Source organism: Molossus molossus, unplaced genomic scaffold (assembly GCF_014108415.1).
Source record: "Molossus molossus isolate mMolMol1 unplaced genomic scaffold, mMolMol1.p scaffold_m16_p_5, whole genome shotgun sequence".
NCBI lineage: Eukaryota > Metazoa > Chordata > Mammalia > Chiroptera > Molossidae > Molossus > Molossus molossus.
In genome coordinates this window covers 52,989,242-53,012,830 of record NW_023425388.1, presented here as the reverse complement: position 1 = coordinate 53,012,830, position 23,589 = coordinate 52,989,242, and the positions used below count along the sequence as shown (strand labels likewise).

General features: G+C 43.2%; 1 protein-coding gene across 9 annotated transcripts in view; it reads right to left on the bottom strand.

The window, feature by feature from the left end:
- Window positions 1–23,589, bottom strand: part of LOC118617124 (LIM domain containing preferred translocation partner in lipoma) — a 635,781-nt gene that overhangs the window by 7,813 nt on the left and 604,379 nt on the right. For all 9 annotated transcript variants that reach the window (XM_036242751.1, XM_036242755.1, XM_036242758.1 and 6 more), the window contains one exon: window positions 2,567–2,745. In XM_036242751.1, coding sequence (XP_036098644.1) covers window positions 2,567–2,745 — 179 coding nt within the window. The remainder of the gene's footprint in view (window positions 1–2,566; window positions 2,746–23,589) is intronic.

The following is a 23,589-nucleotide window of genomic DNA, read 5'->3' as shown; positions in this document are numbered from 1 at the left end:
CCCAATGGCTTGTAAGCACACTGCAGTTTGGGCAGCCCTGGTTAAAAAGACAGGACTGTACGCAGGCAAAATAAATCCTTTCTCGTGGGCCCCTTCTATCTCCTGGGAATGTCTTCTCCTAGGCTGCTCTAGTTGGAGCCAAGCAAATCTTCCTTGACGTAGAGAAGCCTTTCCTAACGCCGTTCCCTTATTTATTGCCTGGGCTGTCCTTTCTGCCAGGAATCTCCGTGTTTCCCACTTAAAACCCTCTTGAAGTTCTGCTTTCAGAAGCCTGTTCAGAGCCCAGCACCAAGTGATCTCTTCTGACTGTGGCTCCAGCTTTGCCTCTGCCTCTCTCCTGGCTGTGAGCCCTTCCTGCCCGATATCACATATTCCACACCCTCCTCCTGACCAGCTCCTTGCTGACAGAGGCATTTCCCTCGGTATCTGTGCAATTCCAACCTATGCAATTTCTCCCCTTGTATCTCTCTCCTTTCGCACTACTTAGTACCGTAATGAGCACACAGAAAGCTCTTTGTAGAGAGGTTGAATTGAATTAAAATACATTTCCGAAAAGCTCACAATGGGAGCCCAGTTCAGACTGACCAAAAACAAGTCCCCAAAACACTGTTTGCAGAAGGAGGTGCACTCCCCTAAGACTACTCGCTCCTTCGTCTTGTGTATCACCCTGGGCTGGACGTCTCAGCTGCCTTGTGTCCCAGTAGTTTCAAGGCTCAAGACAGAGTTCTGTAAAATTTTCTCATATTTTTCTTTGAGGAATGGGGAGAGCTTTCCCTTCCTAAATACTTGCTAATCATACAGACATTATTTTTTAAAAATAATTTGTGTTTTAACATGCCACTGAATTCGTGGTGGTGGGTGGTGGGGAGACACTGGGGGCTTGAGATTATTTTCCTTTTCAGTTGCTCAAATCTGCTTTTCTGGGACATTCAGGCACACTCTTACGTCACCAGTTGCAAGTCTCTAATTATGTTTCCCACTTCTAGAAATGAAAGATAAATGCAAAGATGAAAGATAAACTTACATTTGTCAGAACTGATTTCCTGTTTTAATCGAGGGCGTAATATATCATTCTTTTTCAGCCACAGAAACGTGTGCTCTGATTAGATCTATCAGTCTTTCCTGGATTGGGGTAAGTCTAAGAAAGGAGAGAAGCAGGGAACAGGAACATACTCCCCATTGGTATCTTTTCAGTTCCCTTAAATAGATGCAGGTTTTCTTTTTCCACGTGTAATTACAAGCTAAAAATATCAACAACGTGAAGAGGGTGTATGCTCTGCCTGCCCTTTCAAAGCAGCCCTTCCTCGTCTCATTCAGGTGGAGCATTTCTGCCTCTGGGGCTTTTTAATTCATTCGGCCTCGCGTCTGTGGGTGAGGTTTTCACTTTCTTTGCTACTTAGAAAGTGGTCGGAGAATTCATTTTTAAACTATGAGTCTCAGGTCCCCCAGCTGCTTGTGGCAAATACCTCCTGGTTGTTGACAGTCAACAGAGCGGTGAGAACCCACAAGACTGCACATCTGGGGGCCCTAGAACGGATTCCCGAGCTGGCGGGCCCCACCAGCTCACGCCGTCTCTCTGAGCCTCAGGCTGGAAAGCCAGTGCCCAGCAAACATCGTCTAGAAAGCCTCTGTGTCCCTGTCTACAAATCACATCTCAGCTTTCGTACGGTTCCTAAAAATACGTTCAGAAATGCGACCAACCGAGTAACCAACTAACAAAGTGGTCAAGTGAAAACAAGCAAAACAGAAACACCGTGCAATTTTCATGAAAACCCAAGCTGTAATAAACGAAAGAGAGACCTGTGATGAAAGAATTGAGGAAGTGAGGACATCTTTTTCCAGGCCCATGAGTAAGTGCCCTTGACCTTGAGGCTCTACTTTCTAGTCCTTCTCAAAAGACTGCACAGTTCTGCATTCATTCATTTTATTAAAAAATATCCCGCGGAAGCGAAGACCAGGTGGGAGAAGAGGTGAGGGGCCGGTATGAATGTGCTGACCAAAGTATTAAGCTGCCCCTGAGTATGTGAGAGGCTTGCCTCACTGAGGACCAAGTCGTCCTCTGTGTCTGTGCCCCATGATTTCCTGTCTGGAGAGTGGCAGGACCTAGAGAGAACCCCGGACTCTAGAGAGAATCCCGGGCTGTTGCATTTAGAGAGTTTGAAGATGGGCTCTGGTCTAATGACCAAGTCCAAGAGCTCAGAGAAACTGGGGATTTGTTCCAAGTCGTACATCTTGTTCACGTTTGGGCCAGGGAGGGCTAGCCCAGGATCCCGCCTCTTTCCAGCACAAATCCTAGGTATGAATGAGCTTGCTCACAATCAGAGCCACACAAAGATGCCAGGAACAAGCCACAGGGAAGCTGTGACGCAGGCGCCAGGCGGGCAAGACCACGGGGACCACCTGATACCAATTCCTGCGATGCATGAGAGGAATCGGGACATTTTTCTAAGGTCCCATCCAGTCCTGAGGCTCGATAGTGCGGAGAGAGAAGGCTGAGCGGCCCAGGTGCCAGGCAATGAGAACAGACAGAGACTGGCAGGCTGCAGGAGGGGCTCAGATTGCCTACTTGTGGAAGTCCTCGATGCAGTGGATGAGGCCTCCGGCGTCCACGGTGAAAGGGATCCCATCCAGGCTGCGGTGGCACATCACACAGGTGAAGCAGTGAGGATGATAGGCCTTGCCGGTGGCTCGGAGGATCCTCTCCATGATGGGCTTGGAGCACACGCTGCACTGCTCCAGGGTGTTCTGCAGGGAGAAAGAAGGCCAGTGACAGGCTGGGACTCGAGGCGTTTCACTTCATCAGTAACTCACAGCATGAGAGCACGGTCACAGAACACACCGGCTCGGATGCATCACAGCCCGTACTTTCATAATCTTTATTATAGAGAGAAGGAAGTGCAATCAAATGGGTCAAGGGGGTTTTCTCGGGTCACCCAGGTAATAGATGGCAAGTGCTGAATTTCACACACGCCTTCTGACTCCTGCCCTGTTCCTTTCCGCTACAGGCAGGATGATGGCAAACTTTTCTGTAAAGGCCCACAGGGTAACTATTTCCATCTTTTTTCCAACAGCACGATTTTGCCACTGTAGTGGGAAGCAGCCCTAGACAGTCCATAAGCAAATGGGCGTGGTTGTGTTTTCATAAAGTTTTATATACAAAAGTCCATGCTGTAATTTGATGACCCCTGAACTATCCAACCCAGGTTCTCCACTAGAAGAAGCCTTCAGGATTACTTCTAAAACTTGCTTCATCATCAAAGACCTAGAGGGGTCACCAAGGATCCTGACATTTTAGCGAGTGGTCTGGCTGATAACCAGGACACACAGAGCATGCCAGCTGCAAACCCCAGTCACAGCTCACTCGGTGGGGCTTCTGATCAGGTAAAGCCCTGCTTCCAACACCATCTCTGAGCTTCGTATTGGAAACTCTTCGTGGAAATGTTGAACCTAGAGGGGTTCCAGTTTTGAGAAGTCAATTAAGCAAGCTAATCTATCTGGCTTTAAAGATATGCTGAGCTTTAAAAATACATGTCCTCCTTCGGGAGGATACTGTTTACTGAGTCAGGACTCAGAAAGATGAAATGAGCTGTAAACGTCTCATCCTTCCCTAAAATTTCATGTTCTCTTACTAAACAACCATGGTTCACATGTACTATGCTATATTCCAACGGAGATGTATAGACTGACTCACTAACCTTACAATCTAGAATCAACCTGGGGTGGGGATCTGATTAGAAAGATGCAGAACTGGATGTAGACATTAAGGAGCAATTGTCCTCTCACCACGAGGACTTTTACATAGTCATCAGGTAAGACGTGCCTGTGCGTGGATAACAAGTGTGCTAACGTCTCGACTACAGAATGGTCTCTGATGGGCTTCCTTATTTGCATCTCTCTTTTTCTGTAATACTTCCCTGTCCCCAAAGTGACTTCCAGTTTCCTTTCCAAACCACAGACGTGACCAAATAATTTTCTTGTCAGCAAAAACGTAGATGGCTCCACAGTGTAAAAAGAGCTAGTTTCGTATCTGACCGTCAGCCTCCCTAGTGTCTCAGACGGCTCACACATGTTCAGTCCTATGAGAAACATCCATACCCCTGTGCACTGGCTAATGTCTGGGATTAACTGCAATTTGCCATTTTGACCGTTCAGTCTGGATCAGAAGGCAACTCCACAATGACACTTTCCTTGATGTCCTCATTGGGAATAAACTGCTTCTGTCCCTCCCCTTCCTGAGCACTTAATTTAGTTTGCTTGCAGCTCCTATGGTGTTCACTGCATTCGTGGTATTTGCACATATGTCTATTTCCTCTACTAGACTGCGGTTTCTTTAAGGGCTGGGACTATGTCTTAAAAATGTATTTCTCTGCCCCATAGTATACCTAGTACACTACCTGGATCAAAAGAAGCCCAGGATGAATGTGTGCTAGAAGAACGAAGGACGGAACATTGTTTACATGTTTGCCTGATACCCCTGACTCAGAGATCTTTCCCAGGATGAACTGGTAAATCCACCGCCATCCTTTCTTCACAGCTGCGGTTGCTGGGGGTTCTGAAATTGCTTAGTGCGCCTCTGGGCACATCTGAACCCATGGAAACTATTAACCTCTTCCCTCCACCCCTTATTTTAAAGTGGTGAAGTTAAAATAGCAGGAACACATCAGATGAGAGTCTGGAGACAAAGATGGTCTGGACGAGGAGGGCCTTGCCCCTTTCTACCCCGGTGATCTAGCTAGTGCGGCTGGAAACTGTCTTCTCGGGACTTGTGTTTTGTTCTTCTGTGGGTTTTAACTTTTTTTTTTTTTTAAGGCAGTCTGTCATGGAGTTGAAGAAACCAGAAAATGCCTGACCAGAAAATGTTTTTGTTTGCACTGAGGCTTGGCCGCAAGATTCAGCTCATTTGCTTAAAACCATCAACAGTATATAGGGTTGAGTCAGTTTCTAAGGAAATTCTTCATGGTCTATGGGATCACGGTCCAAAGGACAGGTAATCTGAACATTTCTTCTACAAAGGCAAAACAGTGCAAAATATGCCTGAAGTGAGACCCCTGGGAAATGCCCAAATATCAGAAAACATAGGTTCGAAGAATGCAGCTGACTGTTAGCTTGTGCTAGCAAATGGTGAAGGGCACATGAACCTTGTCTGGATGGCTCCTTTCACTGTACTCTTTCCCTTCGGTCTTCAGTTGGCCCAGTAGGACCCTGTGGCATATCTTCTATTAGAGAAAGGATGGACTCTTACAACGTCAGGGACGAGGGCACTGAGTGTTCCCCTAGCCCAGGCCTCTGATTTCACAGGTGAGAAAACAGACCTGAAGTACTGATGCAGTTGGACCTGAGTCATTGAGTTCAACAGGGACAGAGGTGGCACTGGTATCCTTCAGACAGGGATCTGATGGATTCATTATGTAGCTACAGAGAGGTAAAGTTGCTAGACAAAAACTGAGTTATCCCCTGGCTTTGCCAACATGCAGTGTACAGCCTCGGGTAAACAATCTCTTCTTTCTAGATTGCAGTTTTCTTGTCTGTAAAACAATGATGAACTCTAACTCTGCAATGTTATCACTCCGTGGTTCATCAATGTTCACAACAATAGGAAAAGGCCAATGTTTCCATTACTGGATAGATAGCAGAAACAACTGGATTACTGCTCATCTGAGATTTGCAAGGATTCATGTGCTACAATACGGGACTTTGTAACCTTTACTATGTCCTTTCAATTGGAATTCCAGAAACTGCTACTGGCAGAATTTCAAGCATCATGTATGATCTTTGTGTCTTCTTAGAGAAGATTATTTATAGAAGAGTATTTATTTTAAAGCCAGATGAAAAGATGCAGTTTTCATAGTTTCTAAAGTAGGTTAAAATAAAATGGTTAATACATGCTTTTTAAGAAAACAAAGCCAAAGAAAGTCTTTAAGCAAAAGAGTGGAAGAAGGATGTCACTGAGGACATCTGCTCAAATCGCACTTGCATGTGGAGTGGGGGTCCCATGAGGACCACGGGGAGGCAGGAGGGAAGAGTGGACTCTGGCGTAGGAACCTTCACCTGCAGTAGAGTGTTTCATGAGCTAACTCTGGATCGATCCCTGCTCTCCCCGCGGACCCCACCTTCCAGCTGTCACGGAGCTCTCTTTCACATCTTCCATAAGCTACGTTGTCTACAAGCCCAGACTACTCCACATTGTATTTTCTCTGCCTAGAGAATACCTATTCATTCTTCAAAGTTAAGCTCGAATGTTACCGCTTCTGCGAAACCTTTCGGAATTCTCCCTCTGCTATACTCCAAGCTCAGTAAGTCATTCCTTCTATTCCCATAAGATTGCATCATGGTTCTCCTATGACACTAACATAATGCACTTGATTTAATGGTTTATGTCAACCTCCATGTCCAAACTGAGCCCACACCTCTCCCCTGCCGCCAACGGAGCCACTGTCATAGGTTGAGTTTCCTAGGAAAGAGGTTCTCAAAGAGAGATCTGCACAAGGGAATTTACTGAAGAGTGTCTTTGAGACCAACACCTGTGGGAAAGAGCAGGACGTTCGGGAACAGAGGAGTTGCACTACGATGCAGTTACAACAGAGGATTCCGATGGATCCCTGGATTAGACTGGAGCTGGAAAAGCCCTGCAGAGTTGTTCTTCCTTGAAACTAGGAGATAAGGCCTTTACGTCACTGCATCTGCCAGTCAATGGATACATTCTGCTCGCAAGAGGGAGGAGTGAAGAATCTTAGGTGAAGATGAAGTTCCCTTCACTTGAGGGTAATTACCAGAGGGACTCAGCTATGAACCATCAACTGCCAACAATCCCAGCTGCTGGAGGAATGAGAGCCTCCATCCTGCAGAGGGATCCGGGTGGTATGTTACAGCATCTGCAACAGTAACCATCCTGGCCTACGGGGCCTACGCAGTCCAGGGACACAGCAGGCAACTGGTAACAGCTATGAAATACCTTATAGTTTATCCTGAATGAAGCATCACAATTTTAATCTTTTTTTTTTTTTTTTTTTTAAACTAGGCATTGTTTGAACATTTTAAAAGGATTTTTATAAATTGTTTTGGGCAGCAACTCTAAGGAAAGTATAGTTAAGAGGAAAAGATGTTATAGAGTAGCAGGAAAAAGCCAAACAAGAGATTAGCTGCTACAAAGGCACAGCTTATAAACTTTTCTGATGTGATGGCACTACAACTGTGATTAAAAACAAAAAAGGTAAGTAAAAATAAAATTCAAGTTACACAAAAAATATCTTGTACACAAAACTCCCCAAAGCAACTGTTTTTAGAGATACAATCTGGTTGTGTCTTTCTATCCTTGGATATTGTATAAATAACTTCTCTAATTCACAGTCAGAGGAGCTGGAAGAATCATCTGAATATAAATGAAGCATATAGGTAGCATAAGCATTAGCTCCTAGTTAGATGATAAAGAAAATAACATTTCTATAATTTATATACTGCATAGGTATACATGTGTTCAGTGTTAAGTATTTTATTTAAAGAGACATAAGTCTTTGAAGATTACAAAAACTATAAAGTGTTGCCATTTAGAAATGTTAAGTTTTTCATTTCATAAAATTAAAATGTAACCTTATATTCAAGCTTTACTTTTTTAAGGTATAGAAGCTACACTGAAACAGGAAAGATAAGGGCGACACCTCACATTCCAGATACAGTTTTGGTTTTGTTGGGATAGAATAAAAAGAAAGAAAGAAAAGAAAAAAGCAGAGTTAGAAAATACTAAATTTTTAAAAGTCTTAAGTGATTATTCTAGTCCACGAATCTTCAACATTCCTCACTTGCTTCTCTTTTCTATAAACCTTTGTTAAGGGAAATAATTTATGAAAGAAACACATTCAAAAGTGCCCAAATCACTTCTGGATGAAGAGTGTGAAATGATGGAGCTTTGAGGGATCTATATTGTACAGCTTATAAACCATGACTCTAAACCAACCATCAGACTCAAGAAAAGAAGAGGCAGAGAGGGAAAGAGCTAGTGACAGATTTGGAGTTAGAATATAGGTCTCCTAATTCTTCATACAATGGAAACTCCCTCTCCTACATCAGTCTACACAGAATTCATATTTCAGTAGACACAGTCCATATTGCAAATATAAGGCAATCAGATTGACTGCCTGCAAGTTACATGCATATAAATAAAGGGAGGAAACATGTCCAGATCTCAAGACAGTTTGTCTACTGTTAATTTCATTGGTTTTCACAGGATAAGATAGAAAACTCATTGTTAGATCCCCAGCATCAACAATAGTATCTTTGCATAAAACTGATGCTCCACACATATGGGTTTGATAATAAATCAATGAATTCTGGATAAGTACTTTACATGAAGTGAAATTATCCTATTTAGCCATGCAAAAATAATTCTCTAGTCCAGATCTGGCCTCTCAACTGAGAGGCTAAGAAACAGTGTAACTCAAGTGGGTTCCAGGCGTGCCACATTTAGGAGGGTTAAAGGGGCCAGAGGTTTCCATAGCCCCTGGTGGTCACCTTGGGCCAGGAGAAGCCTCATTCACTTACTCCAGTATGCTGAATGGATGCCATCATTTTCCACATGCATCACAAATTAAAAAGGGTTGGGTGAATTAGTCTCTCCTTCAAAGCCAAACTCCTCAGTCTCTACACAATGGAATACTATGCGGCTGTAAAAAAGAAGGAAATCTTACTGTTTGTGACAGCATGGATGAACTTGGAGCGTATCATGCTAAGTGAAATAAGCCAGTCAGAGAAAGACAAATACCATATGATCTCACTAATATGTGGAATCTAATGAACAAAATAAACGGACAAAATGGAACCAGAAGCATGCATGCATGGAACAGACTGGCCGATGCCCAGGGGAGGGTGACTGGATTAATAAGGTGGAGGAAATAGCTGAAGAACGTGTATGCAGACCCCACAGACACGGACAATAATTTAGTAAAGGCCAAGGGATGGGGAGGACAGGGAGAGGGTGGCAGTAGGCAAAGGTTGGGGGGAATGGGGACTGCTGCAATAATATCAACACTAAAAATATATTTAATGAAAAGAAAGGGTTGGGAAGGGCAGGTCCAGTGCAGGCACTCCCAACAGAAGAGCAGTGTCGCTCAATGCAAAGAGCACGAGGCTATGACTCAGCAAACCCCCACGGAAGCGCCAGGGCCATTATTTAAACCCAAATAATAATGTCATTCAACTAAATTTTGGAATACAAATGTATTCCTCATTCTGGTCATCAAGAAGGCTTCCCCAGTGATGGCAGTACTTTTGGGTTTTCTTTGCAGATAAAAACATCATCTTACCTTGATCACTCCTCCAATGAGCTATGGTAGAAAACCTCCCAACAGCTCTGCCCCTCAGTGAGTCATATACTTCCTGTTAAAAGTTTCCTAGCACATCTGCTCTGGCCAGGTGGCCTGGTTGGTTAGAGTGTCATCCTCTACACCAAAAGGCTGCAGGTTGCAGGGCAGGGCACATACCTAGGCTGCTTGGCAGGGTGTGTATTGGAGGTAAACAATCAATGTTTCTCTCTCACATCAATGTTTCTCTCTCTCTCCCCTCTTCCTCTCTCTCTAAAAATCAATTAAAAAAAACATCCTCCAGGGAGGATTGAAAAAAATTTTTTCTTGCACTTTTCAAGTGTCCTTTATCTACATCTAAATCTTAATCTTCATCTATACCTGTAACTGTATCTGTGTTTCAAAACAGACTGAAAATACTAATGGCAATCCTAATGTCATCAATCCCTACGAATATAATGTTCTCATCAGAATCAAAATTCCTTCCCTATAGGGAAAATTATATATATATATTTTTTTTATCCTCACCCGAGGACATTTTTCCATTTTTTGTACAGACAGAGTGGGAGGGAGAGAGAGGAAGAGAGAGAGGGAAACATAGATGTGAAAGGGACACATCGAGTGGCTGCCACCCGCACGACCAACCAGGGCCGGGGACAAACTGCAACCGAGGTACGTGCCCTTAGCGGGAACCGAACCCGGGTCTCTCCGGACGGCAGGCAGACGCTCTAACCGCTGAGCCAAACTGGCCAGGGCGAAAATTATAATTTTTTAAGATAGGAAAATGTTTGAGTCAACTTATGAGGTAGCATCAAACCCTTAGGATGCATTTTCTTTTGATGTCATGAACTACACACAAAAAATGATAGTTATGAAACACGTAACTAAAATGTCAGTAAAAAAAAAACAACCCTTCGGTTTTCTTGTTTTTGCTCCTCTCCACTCCTGTCTTTGAGTCCACCTCTTTGCCTCCAATGCCTGTATCGCCTCAGCTTTTTATTCAATCCCCTTCGCAGAGACTTGCACAGTTCCGCTGAGCAGGGCTGCCTCCCACTATATTTAGCTTTGCAGAAAAGCCCAAGGAGCGGAACAAAGTGTTCGACATCCTGGCAGGTACAGAGGAAGAGAGAAAGGACAAAGACTCCATCCCTGCCCTCAGAGATGCCCAGTGTAGTGGGAGAAGTAGACACTTCTATAAATAGCGGGTCAGAGGCAAAGGGCACAGCAAATTGCTGTTGGAGCGGCGTGAGTAATGTGTGATGGGAACACAGAAGCGAGAGTAATTACTGATGAATGGCGAGGGGCAGGCAGTGTGGTGGCATGTGATTCTGGGGACCTATCCTGGGTGGGATTTGAATTGGCTCTTGAAAAAAAAACGCATCACAACACTCTTTGAAATAAATGCTGTGTTATAAAAAGAGTGTTTGTTCCCTAAGTCCCAGAAATGCCTACGTTTGAAATAAAACTTATTTCACAGGAAGAATATTTAAACAAAATCGGTGTACTGGGCAGCTTTGGTGAAGGGGCACTCAACATTGCCAGAGATAAACATCTGTGTGTCAAACACACACACACACAAGCACACCTATGTCTATTAAGAAGGAATTTAGACAAAAAAATTCTTACAGGGTTTTGTTTATATTTTGACTAAATAAACTAAAATTCAAATGAAGAAACATGTCCTGAAACCATGAGGGAAAAAAGCCAATGAAAAGGACAAAAAGATCAGAACAATTAGGTCATTTGATTTAACTTTGCCCTGAGCTGCAAACCACATTCTTCACAAAGTAAATAAGGCCTGTTGTTTATTCTGAAGAACATGGGTTGGAATTATGAGCTGAGATTTAGTAAATTAAAAACAACAACAACACAAAAAAAGATAACAAACAAGCAAACAAAAAATACCCATTAAAGAACATTTAGTTTGTCTATATCTCAAGGCCCAGCGAGATGCTCTTTTACCTTACAATATGTAGCCCGTGTGGTGTGCTGAAACACCTCCCTTGAATGTCTCCTAACCCCAATCTGATGGGGATCAGGGACTGGGACTTAATGAGAGTGTCATCCCTTCATGCTAAGAGAAAAATTACAAGATCACGGCACCCCATTGAGACTATTGTTGAGCCCTGGCCAGTTTGGCTCAGCGGTTAGAGCGTCGGCCTGCGGTTCGGAGACTATTGTTGAGAGGGAAAACAAAAATACACTCCCTTCCCTACTAAGCCAAGTCTGATCACAGAGTCGGCTTTACAACATCTTCAAGGTACAGCCTCTGGGGCATGTGGAGTCAGGACCCAGAGCAGAGGTTACCATATGTGGTATGAGAATAAGTGATGGATTCAAGAGACCTGGGTCTGAAAGTCTAGGAATTTTCCTGACTTTCCTTGCCTTTAGTTTTCTCATCTACTAAACAAGATTGAAAATATCTACATTGCAGGTCATGAGGACTAAAGAAGGTCACATATATGAAAACAAATGCCCAATGTCTGGCTGTATAATAAACGTTAATTTCCAGTAATTCTTCTCACAGATTCTAAGGGGGCTAGAACTTATATCAAATTAACTTGTCATTCTGATCACTGAATTGAAATACCATATTTACGCACTATATTTCTAATCTTTTTTTTCATTCGTCATGTATTCTTATATTTTATATTTCTACTTTTTAAAAAATAGATGATTTAAAGAATCTTATTATGCTACTCTGGGACAACTGGATACTGCCGTTAACATAAAATGAGCTAATGAAATCCTAAGAGATTTCCCCCTGTTTCACTGGTAATTTTGTGGAAAAGCTGTTCTTACTTCTATGTAAACATGATTATACCTCAAACCCATAATTTTTTTTAGCTCTTAATAAAAGTTAAGTTACATTATTTTTTACTCTTAAAACAAAAATTGACAGCTTGCTCTGGTAGAGTCTTAAAGTTTACAAACAGGAACTCATTTAACCTCCACAACAATGTTGTGGTAGATAGAAAGCTAGGAGTCTGATTCTTGTATGCCACATGACTACAGACATGGTCAGGACTGAAACCTATGTCTTCTACGTGCAAAGACAACTTGTCCTTGGACTTAGAAGACATAGGTACATTCTTCTGCTTCACCTTGTCCTCCAATTAATAATTTTCTCCTATATCCTTCTAGTCCACATAATGGCAATCATACTAAATGCAATTATTGATTTTCAGCAAACTGCTGTGGTACAACCTTTCACAAATGAATAGTTTGCTTGAGCTTGAAAAAAATATTAAAATCATCTTGTCCGACTCTCTCACCTTATATACTGGACCACTGCATTTAGGGAAGTTGATTGCCTGATGTGATAAACTAGTATAAGAGCTGAGTTCAAGACCCAGATAGATACTCTGATTTCTAGATGGTGCTCATTTCCAAATCCCACACTAGGTCCTTTTCGGAAGATCAAAACATCTCTCTGATATTTTGGCCATCGTTAGTAATACTAAAAGGACAACTAATGTTAACTAGTTGTTAACAAAATTATTTATATCACCAGTGAAAAATTATTAGGCTGAGTATATTACATGGCTTGGGTTTTTGCTACTGTCAAAACAAGACTGTCATTAACTGATAAATATGGAGGCCCTCTGGCCAATAATTCAGAGAACCTAATGTTATTTTCAGCTTCATGGCATGATATCTTAGGTCTAGCTTCCATAATTCCTTCTACTAGCAACTTGTAAATAGATGTGATTAATAGACACTCAGACCAATGCACTGAGAGTCACTTTCCAGAGTAGCTAGAATTTCACAGCACCTTGAACAAAATTCCATGATCTGAGTGTCAATTTTACCATCTATAGAATGGGATACTCATTATTCTGCCCTGTCTACCTCACAGAATTGGGAAAATGTAATAAGATAAATGTAAAACGCGCTCTTTAAGAATGTAAAGAGATTAAAATATTGTTTAAAGTCCTTTTTACCCTGGTAAAATTACAGTTTCATGTGAGGACTGATGTTTAATTCTCGGTTCTTGAGTCTCTGACTAATCTGCTGAGCCTACTTCCCTATACTCTAGTTATTGGAGAGAAACAGACAATGCGTGATGCTCACATAGACATCCACAGGCCTATGCACAGTGAGTTCGGGAAAATTCATGTTCTTTTCCCTTCATTTGTGTTGTTTTGTTTTCAACAGATACTTTTTCTTGTTATATTTTTCTTTGATTTATGTACTTGGAACACCTAGTAAGTGATGAAGTAGTCCCATTCATTCATTCAGAGTGTGTGCAGAGAAGTCTCATGGAACATACAGTTTGTTGCAGGAATACTTGGCAGGGTCCATTTTCTGGACTTACCTATAATCAAGCCCCACTCAGCCCCCAATGCCAACGCCTGGGAGGCACCGTCTTGATGATGCTCAGTCACGCTCTCTTCAATTCAGAGTGTACAGGAAGCCCCAGGGGGTAAAACAGCTTAACGTTTGGGTCACAGTGCTAACCCCAGCACTGTTTTAAACTAGAATTACTGAAATAGATGTTCATAGGCTCTGCATGGTATAGAGACAAGAAGAAACAACCTTAAGCGAAGGGTTGTTTTTTGTCTTGGGAAAACAAGCCACTGGCAATAATGTCTGAGCAAAGATAATGTTTCTCTGAGCCTAAATCCGTTCACCTATATAATAAGAGACTTACGTTAATAGACTTCATGGTCCCTGAAAGCTCTGTGAGTGATCTGAGGACTGAACAGAGTTTCAGTAGTGTGGGGCTCTCTGTTATGTTCACTATTTCACTGCCTGAGTTTACTCAACAATGTCTAGAACATAGAAGGTGCTCAATAAGGTTTTATTAAATAAATCAATGACTGACTGAGAATGAATGGTCCAAAGAGTCATCCAATAGCACCTACTCCCATACATGTACCCAACACCACCATCCTCAGATGGCCTTCCGTCACCACCCTATGTAAGCGGTCCCGTGTCCTGAGCCAGAGTCTCTCATACCCTGTTATTTTCTTCATAGTCCTTTTCACTACCCGATATCATCTCATGCACTCAGTTGCTGACATGCTTATTGCTTATCTCCTCACCAGTCTGTTCGAAACGCCCTGTATACACAGCCTCTGGAGCAGTGCTTGACACACAACAGGCACTTAACAAGTATTTATTGAATAAAAAATGTAAATGACATTCAACTACCTAACAAAGTTCTCTTCCAACTCTTGAGTTCTTTGATTCTATCTCAGCAAGAGTACCTTTGTAAAAAAAAAAATTTAACTCTACAAATTTTTAATCCTCACCCGAGGACATGCTTATAGATGTTAGAGAGAAGAGGAAGGAGAGAAAGCAAGAGAGAGAAACACTGATGTGGCAGAGAAACATCATACGTGCCCCAACCTGGGCCAGAACACCCAACTTAGGTATGTGCCTTGACCAGGAATCTCCACAACCCTTCAGTGTACAGGATGATGCTCCAACCAACCAAGCCATGCCAGCCAGAGCAGAGCTACAAATTCTGCTAAGGCTATAAATGATCTGAAGTTAATCACACGACATAGGTAGGACAATGTTCTCCATCCAGGGGCAAAATGTAAACCCAGGGTTTAGGCAATGATGATTTACTTCAGCTATGTGTATACCTAACAATGACTGCCACCCTGTGCATTTCGGATCGCAGTTCAATCCATTGTGAGTCACCCTTTAGACTCAAGCCCTGCAAGCAGAGACTGGAAATGTTTCCAGTACCATTTTGCTCACGTGTCGGTTCCCTTCAGAGTTGCCTGAAACTCAAGCTCCAGCAAGATGGTTATTTCTACCTGGCTATATGAATTGCAATTATTTCCTAAATTATAGCAAGCCACACGTGGTCTGAGCCAAACAACCCGGGTCACGGAAGGTCTTTCCTTGTACTCCTGGGGATGACAGAAAAGCTTGTTTGAACCAAACTTGATCCTCTTTCAAAAGAAAGGAAAAACTTTAAGCCTCTAACTCCTGGGAGTGGCAAAGAGAACAGCCAGAGGGCCTTGAGCTAACTTCGATTCTCTGCAGATCAGTGGCACAGATTTGGCAATGACTTGACTTCTGTCGAAAACAAGCCCTTCTAATTATACTTCTGCCCGAAGAGGACAAAAGACAGCACCAAAGCTTAGAAGGGCCGTGAAGACATGCCAGACTCATGCCGCCAGTGTCATCCTTCTGAGCACAGCACCGCTGGTGTGTACAGCACTGCAGTACAGAGCTCTGCTGGTGTGTACAAACACCGGCTCTGGAACCCATGCCCGAGACTGTAACCTTCCGAAGAGCACACAGGGAAGTCGGAGAAGCGACTTGCTTCCCTTCAATTGTATCTTGGCTGTGAACTATTTTCTGACACTAGAAATAAAATAATTCCATGTTTTGGTTCCTCTCACCACCCCCACTGTGACCAAAGTGGTTCACATTAAGTAGGTTCGAAAGGCTCAGACAATGAGTACAGGGTTGTCCATCCTGTAGCTGCTGGAGGATGGAGGGGGCAGAAAATCCAGATGTTTTCTCTGCACTGCTGCAAAAGGGTGGTTGGACTAACTCCCTCCGTGTGTCTGGAATGCAAATGTTCCGTCACAGTTTCGCAGTCTTTTTTGGATTTCAGCACAGTGAACTAACACTTGCCTGGATTCCAAGACCTTCAGAGAACCAGATGGATGAGAGGATTTGGGGAAAAAAAGAACCCACACTGCTTGAAAAAGGTATGAATTTCTCACTCTGCCTCTAGCCAAAAGCTCTGAGCATTAGAAGAGCGAAATCACTTTTGGTTTGTTCAAATGCATGCCATCCTCGCGTTGTTTGTGGTGGGTGGAAAAGAAAAAAATCCAAAGTGATTTGATGGTTGAGAGCCCGCGTTCCGTTTCAGCCAGGAAGCAAACTTTCGCAGAGATGGTATGTTTACTATCAAAGGCAGGAGGGAATGTGGATGGAAAAGATGACTCAAGAGGAGCATTCTCTCTGTACGCCTTGCTCTGAAGCCATGCCTGCGCCCCAACACCAGGCTTTGCAAGTTCACACTCAGGGCTCCTCAGGGTCCCGCCTCACTTCTCCTTTCCAGGCACCTGTCCCGTCATTCCCCCGACACACTCTTCACGCCCGACAACCCAAACTATTCAACGCTTCACGCTGCTCTCGCAGGTGTTTTCTTCCACTGTTGCCTTCTAAACTACTTAGATGGCTCAACTTGTTTAGGGCCCAGGTCATGCGAATGTCACCTCCTTCTTTAACCATTTCCTGACTCTTCTGTGCTTCCACAGTACTCTCCGTACGTTCGTTATAGCAGGGAGCCTTGTACAGTGCTACCCCTTTATATACTATGAGGGATGCTATGACAAGTGCACTCTCCACGGATGATGATGTTATCGCTTCTCCCACCCCACATACTCTTCTTCTAATGTGATCCTGATGGTCCTCTGGGGAAGGGTGGGGGCCTGGGAGGCCATTTGTAACTGTCTGGCCAACGGAATGTGGTGGAGGTGATATTATGTGAGTCCTGATGCCACTCATACAATGTGATGTGGTTTTCTTGAGACGCATACCTTTGAAGGCCTGAGTTGCCAGGTTAGAAGTTGGGTTGTCCTGAAGCTGCCATGATAGAGGGACTGCATGATGACAGAGGAAGATGGTTGAAGAACCCCATTTATTTCAGAACAGCTGTGCAAGTATACCCAGCCCAGGGGCCAGGCATGTCCGTAAAGAAGCCTTTGTGAGGCCTCAGACTCAGAAACCTCATGAGGGGCCCTAAAGCAGAACTGCTCAGTTAGATGCTATCAAATCCCTGACCCACCAAGTTGTGAGATAATAAATGGCGATATTTTCAGCCCCTGAGTTTTGCAGAGGTTAGGCACGTAGCATAGTCAGTGGAACACCGGCACAGCTTCCATGTTTAATGATACCTTTAGAGACAAGGAATGAAAAAATATATATTTCTTTTTCAGCATGAACGTGGGTGAATTAAATATGGAAGAGATTGTTTGTTAAAAAACATTTGAATGAATTAGTATTAACTCGTGGACATGGCCACATAGAAGCAATGCAGTCTGACTTCATGAAGCTAAGTGGGTTTATTTAGCTAGGGTATTTTGAGCAACAATAATATCCAAACTATCTGATTGCAAACTAGATCTTCCTCCTCCACACAGGGGACAAAATAGTTTTCAAATTCTGCAAGCTGTTGTTTATTCCCAGTAATAGCACGAGAATAGATTGGTATAGGAACATATGTATAGAATTCCTTTTCTTAAAAATAATCCAGTGTTATTCTTCACCTCTTTAGATGCGAAAAGATAATGGCTTTCTTTTAGTGTGGGCACCGAGTAATAAAGCAAATTATCTGTTTAACTGTACAGTCAAAGAAACGAAGTTAGCTATAGTCGCGTGCAGAATCATGGAGTAGCATCACAGTGAGGATGACCTTAGGGCTCCTCGATTCATAAATTCCCTCGACAGCACCCCAGTCAGTCATCCGTGCTCTGCTGCTCCTGGAGCTGCTTGCATCAGGGCCAGTCACAGCAGACTCTCCCGGAAGGTGTGCGTTTTACTAAGAGGTCCAATAGTAGAATAGTCTTTATTATAGTGATTTAAATACCTTCTACCTCATTAGCCCTCCCTCTGCCCTATAAGGACATCGGTGTGAGAGAGATACATCAATCGGCTGCCTCCTGCACACCTCCCATTGGGAATCCAGCCCACAATCCAGGCATGTGCCCTGACTGGGAATCGAGCCAGGACCTCTCAGGCCATGGCACTACTCAGTCCACTCAGCCACACCGGCTGGGCTAGCCCATTTAATTCTAAAAACAAGTCCAGGCTGATAATATTATCACTATTTTAGAGAATAAGATACTGAAGTTAAATTTATGTGTATGCACTCAAAGTCACAAATTGACACACGGGAATTAAACATGGGTCTGACTGGCTCCTATCTATAAGATATAAGGATTAATAAATACAAAATTTTCTTAAGCAAAGGAGAAACCTTGTGTCTAGTATGGGCACGTAAAATGATGAATGCGTACATATTCCAAGAGGTCTTACGGTGTTTAACTAACGATCACATCTCTATGAAAAGAAAAAACCTGTGATGTAGTAAAAAGATCATTCAACTGGGAGTCAGGCAACAACATGAATCCTGGAAATGTCACTAATCTTTTGTGTTACACCTCGATAGTTGTTTCCCTGTAGCTGTTCTTCCTTTCTTTCTTTAGAACCTTCACATTTGAGCGAGGTATATGGCTGCCCAGAATAAATATTACTTTTTTTTCCATCTTCCCTGAAGCTAAGTTTGGCCATGAGACTGAGTTTTGGCCAAAGGGTTGAAGGTAGACTAGAAGTGACCTCAGAGGAAAGGGGTCTGACCTCAGTCCCCTGGAATGAAGGAGCAGCCGTCTTGGACCCCCCAGAGAAGCCCTATTCTGAGCACGGCAGAGGAATGCAGGACCAGACTGGGTCCTTGCCTCCCGCTGCCCTGGATCTCCTACTTCCTTCAGTGCGAGAGAAGCTGACCTTGTCTGTTTCACCACTGTCGAAGTCCTGTCACTCCATCCGAACCTAATTCTAACGAATACACTTCTTCTGTGATTCAAGGCCAGTTGTTTCCCTTCTCTGTGCCTCAGTTTTCTTATTTATGTAACAAAAAGGTTGGATTAAATGATACTTAAGATCCATTCCGAGTCTCACATTCTCTGTGCCTGAATGAGACATACCATAAGGAGAAGATTCTGCATTTGGATCTTGAAGAGATATCTGCGTTCCCACATTCATCGCAGTACTAATCGCAATAGACAAGATATGGAAACAACCCAAGTGACAACTCACAGATAAATGAGTAAGGAAAATGTAGATGTCTATACTGGAATATAACTTAGCCTTAAAAAGGAAGGGAATCCTGCCATTCACAACAACGTGGATGAACTTGGTGGACATTGTGCTAAGTGAAACAAGTCAGTCAGAGAAGGACAAACCCTTCATGCTATTCAATGGGTGTAACGCTTCAGTTCTGCTAGATGAGTAAGATTTAGAGATCTGCTCTACGAGAACAACTTATTGTTAACAATATGGGATTGCGTACTTTGGAATTTCTTAAGAAGGTAGGTCTCATGTTGTGCTCTTATCACAGAACAAAACAAAACCCAAAGGGATACATGGAAAGCCTGGGAGTTGTTGGACATGTTTATTTCCTTGATTGTGGTGTTGGTATCACAGGTATTTGCATAGGTCTAAACTCATCAAATTGTACACATTAAATGCGTGCAGTTCTTTGTATATCAATTATACTTCAATAAAACAGTAAAAGTAAATAAATAAATAACCCAGTCCTAACACTAAAAAAATAAAAACAAAACAAAAAATGTCCTTCCTCCAAAAACTTGGCACACCATTCTCCTGGTGACTAGCTCAGTCCCATTTGGAAACTCATGAGACAAGCTTGAGGCTTTGATAGTATCCGTAAGTCTCAACCCGAGCTTGTTCTACCTGTGTAACTCACCGTGGGGTATACACAACAATTAGAGAAGATTATGTCTCAAGTGATTAGTTATAATCATGTCCATGGAATCTCATGGGATGGAGAATGACATTATATGACTTACGATCATAAACATGTATGATTTGTTGATTTTCAAAAACTCCACATCATCACCAGAACTAGAATGAGGCGAGTGAGGCCCCTAGAAAGTAAAATCTAAGGAGGTGCCCAATTTCAGGGCACTGTAAATGCCTGAGACTACCCTTCAATTTGTTTCTCCAGAAACCTCACTTGTCTTATCTTCGTTCTGATCCTGCTTCTTGTTTTGTATTAACGTTTTTTTTTTTTTCCTATAACAAATTCTACCTGATGGAATTGCCTATAACTCATTTAAAATTTGCATTTTAACATGACCCATTAATTTCACATCAACTGAACCAAGGACAGGTGCTGCAGTTTCCACTGTAAAATGTCACTCAGAGTTATAAGCCCACTCCAGGCATTGCATGCATCCCCATTTTCTTACTTGCTTTCTTGATTTCAAGAACAGATATTTGCCTGGTAACTTGTTAGAGTTCAAGATAAAGTATATGAGACCATCAATGAAAAAAAAAACATATACGACTGCCCGGGTCATAACGATAAGCTTTCATCCTTTAGCACGATACTTTCTAACCAATGAGGCTACTGGCCTACACATACATTTTCAACAGTCTTATCAGTATTTCCCAAAGCCCTGAACTACAAAGGGACACAGTGAATGCACTGACATCCTTCCAAAGCGTCTCTTCTCCTGTGTTTCTGATGGTGTGGGAATCCAGCTCGCTCACTCTGCAAAATAAAAAGCCCAGTCTTCTTCGAGTTCCCCAGCTCTCTTTCCTTACACATCTAAGCAATCGGCAACTCCCTCCTTGCCCTTTTCTCTGTCCCCAGCTGGCAGCCTAGTTCAAGATTGCGTTATTTCTGGCAATAGAATACAAGCCCCAACCCAAGGGAAAGGTACTTCTCGCTTCTAGCTGATCACTTCCAGGCAGAAACTGGAAACTCCACTTTTTAGCAGAAGCTGGAAATCTAAATTTTTATATGAATTTTCTGAAATTTTGAAAGTTTATAGCCAGTTAAAAATTTTTTTTTCCTTTATTGATTTTAGAGAAAGAGGAAGTGAGAGGGAGAGAGAGACAGAAACATCGATGAGAGAGAACATTGATTGGCTGCCTCCTGCATGACCCCCTCCTGGGGATTGGGCCCACAGCCTGGGCATGTGTCCTGGCCGGGAACTGAACCAGCAACATCTTGGTGTATGTGTCCATGCTCAACTACTGAGCCACACTGGCTGGACTCCAGTGTAAATTTTTTAAAAATCTGTTGAATATAAAACAAAATACAACTGCGGGGATCTGGTCTGAGAGCAGCCCGTGTGACCTTGTCCTTACTTCAGTTCACCAGCTCTGCTCCCCTGTCAGAGCATGTTTCTAAAGCAGAGCCAGCGTCAGAGCTCTCCTTGCCTAGAAAACATAAAAAGCAGCCCCTTCTTCCTACAAGAGAAATACAACTCCTCGGCACTATGGTACGAATGTCTGTAACTTTGATTCTGCTGAACACTCAGCCATTCCTCTTATGTACACTATACTCCAGCCAGATCACATTAATGGCATTTTTCCTGAACACATCTTACACTTCTCCCCCTTGGCACCTCTCTTCGTATTACTCTTCTCACTTTATCTCTAACTGGACCACTCAGACTCCAGTCACATGTGCCCTCTGACCCCTCCTTGAGTTAGTCCCTCTCAGGCAGAATTGGTCGGTACCTCTTTCTTCATCCATAAGACATTTGCAGGTATACTCTTCTGGCATTTTTTTTTTTTTTCCTCACCCGAGGATATTTTTCCATTTTTTGTACAGATAGAGCGGGAGGGAGAGAGAGGAACAGAGAGAGAGAGAAACATCGATGTGAAGGGACACATCGAGTGGCTGCCACCCGCACGACCAACCAGGGCCGGGGACAAACTGCAACTGAAGTACGTGCCCTTAGCGGGAACCGAACCCGGGTCTCTCCGGACCGCAGGCCGACGCTCTAACCGCTGAGCCAAACCGGCCAGGGCTCTTCTGGCATTTTTACATTGTGTTCTGGTTTTGTGTACATGCTTGTCTCTCCCACCCTATTTTGACTCCTTTATTTATTGATTGATTGATTTATGCTCACCGAGGACATTTTTTATTCAGATAGAGCGGGAGGGAGAGAGAGGAAGAGAGAGAGAGAGAAACATCAATGTGAAAGGGACACATCAAACGGCTGCCACCCGCATGACCCAACCAGGGCCGGGGACAAACTGGAACCGAAGTACATGCCCTTAGCGGGAACCAAACCCGGGTCTCTCTAGACTGTAGGTGACGCTCTAACCACTGAGCCAAACTGGCCAGGGCTATTTTGAGCTACTTGAGTGTCACCCACCTTTTGCTTCCCTGAACACTGTCTGGTACAGAATGGCAGGTATGCGGTAAGCGTTCCTTGACTAAGGAATGACTAACTAAAAGTACAAATGCACAAAAGACTTTAAGTGGATTCTGTTGAGGTTAACAGTGGGAGTCCTCACTGAGCATGGCTGAGAGTAGAGTTCCTAGAGTAAAACTGGATTTAGAAGACAGGGAATAGGCTGGAAGTTTTGGCAGCAGTGATAACCATTTTCCTTATCTGAGGGAAGCAATCATAATAAGCACCTTAGTCATGAAGCATCTGTCTCAGATGAGGTCTCCACTGATGGCAGATCTCCTTCACCTTGTCGTGAATCAACTTGCTCAAGAGTCAGCCAGTCTTTGGCTCAAACAACAGATGTAGGAACTCACAATTCTCATGTCCGTGCTCTGAGTTCCAGGGCCTGCCCCTCCATGACCAGTATTCCCCATGTCAAGGGCACACGGCGCATCCACCAAAGGACATTTATGAAGGAAGTTGGCTGCCAGACCTGGTTAGATGTGTTTCTCACTCATGTTTGATCAAGAAGAACAAATCACAGACACTCCAGTTACCCGAAGAGAGGACCAGTCCAAAATTCTGGGTAAATAATGTCTCTTGCCAGTGAAAATGCACTTTACAGTGTGGACTTTTTTGGTAGCTCACTGATCCTCCCTCGAGCCCACTGACTGCATTTTTAATCTCTCTCAAGCTTTCACCATCTTCTCTTACACTTTCTAGTTATGGGGGATGGTTTCCAAAATCTGGGGCTGTCTGAGCCTCGACGACAGAATCAGGAGACACATTTCCCTGTACAGAGGTTTGATCTCTGCAATGCAGCAGAGTGCAGCCACTTCATAAACATTCGGACTACGGCCCTCGGGGTCCCTCAGTAGAAAACAGCATGCGCCAGGCTTTGCAAATATGATTTTCTGGATCTAATCACAATTTGGTAGGATATAAGGCAAGAGTAAAAGGTCTCAGAAGCTGTGAGTGTGAAAATGAAGTTTTACACTTCATTTTAGAAGCCCCGAAGTTAGAGTTTGAAACTTTGGGCTCTATTTTTGATGTTATAAGAGACTGAACGGAAATGACATCTCCAAAGTAACTGCATTGCCACCTTTGCTGGGTTCATACCTGATGTGTCATGCATCTTATATGTGTTATCCAAGATCCTCAAAACAACCTTGAAAAATAGACAGTGTAATTCCCAATTTACTGAGGAGAACACTAAAACAGGTCAAGTGACTTTCCAAAGTTGTTCAGTTGGAATGCAGCTGGGTCAAGATGAAAAAAATTAGCCTTTCTGATTCTCCAGGTCCATGTTCCTTCCTACCCACTGTGCTGCAAAGAATATATCCAAGGAGATGCACAATCAAAAACGACAGATACTTCCC